General features: G+C 47.7%; 1 protein-coding gene across 1 annotated transcript; it reads right to left on the bottom strand.

Moving 5' to 3' along the window:
- Window positions 1-1,640: 1,640 nt before the first annotated feature.
- LOC121796799 lies at window positions 1,641-2,192 on the bottom strand. Its single transcript, XM_042195579.1, has one exon. The coding sequence runs from the start codon at window positions 2,190-2,192 to the stop codon at window positions 1,641-1,643; it is 552 nt and encodes a 183-aa protein (XP_042051513.1).
- Between the last annotated feature and the right edge of the window lie 600 nt (window positions 2,193-2,792).

Below are 2,792 nucleotides of genomic sequence, written 5' to 3'. Positions count from 1 at the left end.
CACAATCAGAGATTCCTCCTGTTAGTTGGCATCGGCTACACCTCTTACAGAACTATATGAATCTTTATGTAAACTCGGCCAATAGAACCCACTATCCAGGATCTTCCTTGTTGTTTTCTTTGGGCCAAAATTACCTCCACAAGCGAGGGAATGGCAATGACTTAACACATCCTCCTTGTCCCACTCTGGAATGTACCTTCGTATGACCTGATTTGTTCCCATCTTCCATAGATAGGGATCGTCCCAAAAGTAGTATTTAGACTCGCTCTTTATCTTCAGCTTCTGAGCTCGGGTGATGTCTGGAGATGATGGTAGCTCTCCAGTTACTAGGTGGTTTGCCAAGCCAGCAAACCATGGCTCAACACCCCTTCTTACTTCATTCACAAGTTCCACTTGATCAGCAAGAGTATGAGCATTTGTCGAATTGATCAAACTAGCCTGCGCCACAATGTAGTACAAGTGTTCTTCCGGGAAGGCATCCAGGATATCCTCATCATCTCCTTTTTGTGCTATCCGGCTTAAATAATCCGCCACTCGGTTTTCTGTCCCCGCCTTATCCTTAGCTTTCCAATCAAATTCTTGCAAGAATAATACTCATCTGATCAGTCTTGGCTTGGTCTCTTTCTTCGCTAGCAAGTACTTAATTACCGCGTGATAAGTGAAAACAATAACCTTTGATCCAAGTAGGTAAGGGCGAAACTTCTCAAAAGAATACACAATGGCTAGCATTTCCTTCTCAGCTTCTCAAAACTTCTCAAAACAATAACCATGTGCACTGGACTGACCCACTCACTGTCAAGAATGGAATAGAAGATTCTCAAGGCTAACAGCTTCAATACTTCATTCAGCACTTCTTCTCTCATATTCGGGTTTAGCTTGCGTTGAGGGCCTCTGCGTGCCTTGGCACCCTCTTCCAACCGTATGTGGTGCATGCATAAATCCGGACTAATCCCTACCAGATTTGTCCACCCTATGTGATAGGGTTTGACCCCTATTCTTAATCGAGAGAGAGAGAGAGAGCACACGTGAATAAGGGAAAGATTTGGAAAAGATTTAACCTAGTTGGAGTACTAGGTTCTGGACGGGAGAATGAGAAAGAAAGTTTTATTTCATATTCTCAATAATTGACTCTCTAATGGGATCTACAATATATAGACCCTCAACCCTAGACGGTTCGACCTATCCTATTCTTCTCGTGAAAGAACCGACAAGAAAACCCGAGGCAAAAACAGAATTAAGGAAACGTTGATATCTTGCTTATGGAGCAAGATATCGAAAATAATTATTCTTACAAAATTGCATAAGGAAGTAATAACTAAAATATAAAAACAATAAAAGGAAACTTGTCACTCATCCGCGAACCGGGCCGGCCTCTTCACGGATCTCTTCGGTCTGGACCTCTTCGTCGCTGTTTGTCTGCTCAATGATCGACCCCTTGACCTTGGTTTATCCCCGACTTCAGTCACGTCCTCATCTTGGTTTGTCTCGAGCTCCACCTGCACCGCCGAGTCCCTATCAACTCCTCCCCCCAAAGAAACCACCTTGTCCTCAAGGTGTAAATTGGGGTGAAACCTTGCCAACTCCTCAACCGGCTCCCACGAAGGTGGAGTGTCTGACGCCCAGGAGACCAGCCACTGCACCTACGGAACTCCCCTTGAAAGAACAACACGACTCTCCGTCGCGCGAACTGGTGTATCTAACAGCCGGTCACCAGAAATGGTCGGCATTGGCAGCGCCGGGTAGGTGAATTTCGGTTGCTCGACAAACGGCCGTAAAAGAGAGACATGGAAGACGTCATGAATTCTGCTGTCCGTGGGCAGCTGTAGACGGTAAGCCACCTTCCCTATCCGTTCGGTTATCACATACGGACCATAAAATCGTCGTCCAAGCTTTGCCGATAATGGTTTGCCCACGGAGTGTTGTCGGTAAGGATGGAGGCGAAGCCACACTTTGTCACCCACCGAAAACTCCACGTCTTTCCTATGACGGTTTGCATTGGTCGCCATAACCATCTGCGCGTGCTGGAGACGTTTTTTCAAAGACCGCAGCAGCTCCTCGCGCTCAGCCAACAATTCGGCCACTGTCGCGTTATGCGACGGTCGAGCATATGTATCAAACAAGTTGGGTGGGTCACGGCCATATAGGGCCTGATACGGAGACATGCCTATGCTCGCATTGACCGTGCAGTTCATGGCTAGCTCCGCCCAAGGAAGCAGCTGTGACCACCGGCTAGGGCAATCGAACGTGTATGCCCGCAAGTATTGTTCCAGGGCCCTATGCGTTACTTCCGATTGACCGTCCGTTTGGGGATGATAAGCCGTGCTGAATTGCAGCTTGGTGCCGCTAAGAGTTCGTCAATTCTTTCCAGAAATCGCTCATGAAAATCGCATCTCGATCCGATAAGAGCTTTTTAGGAAAACCGTGTAACTTGACCACAGTCTCAATAAAGAGTCGTGCTACCCGAGGTGCGTCAAACCCAGATTTTAATGCGCCAAAATGGGCGTACTTCGACAAACGGTCCACCACCACCATGATGGTCGTGTAGCCTTGGGATTGTGGCAATCCTACAATGAAATCCATAGAAGCTGCCTCCCACACGCAATTAGGAATCGGGAGCGGTTGGATGAGACCGTTCGGCTTATCCCGAACATACTTTGTTGTCTGACAGGTGGAGCATCCTGCCACATATTTCCGGATATCCTCACGCATACCAGGCCAATAAAAAGAAGTAGCAACCCTGGTGAAGGTCCGTTTGTCGCCCGGATGGCCGGAAGTTGGGGCATCATGGCATT

The sequence above is a fragment of the Salvia splendens genome, chromosome 3 (assembly GCF_004379255.2).
Source record: "Salvia splendens isolate huo1 chromosome 3, SspV2, whole genome shotgun sequence".
Taxonomy (NCBI): domain Eukaryota; kingdom Viridiplantae; phylum Streptophyta; class Magnoliopsida; order Lamiales; family Lamiaceae; genus Salvia; species Salvia splendens.
This window is presented reverse-complemented; position numbering and strand designations above follow the sequence as displayed.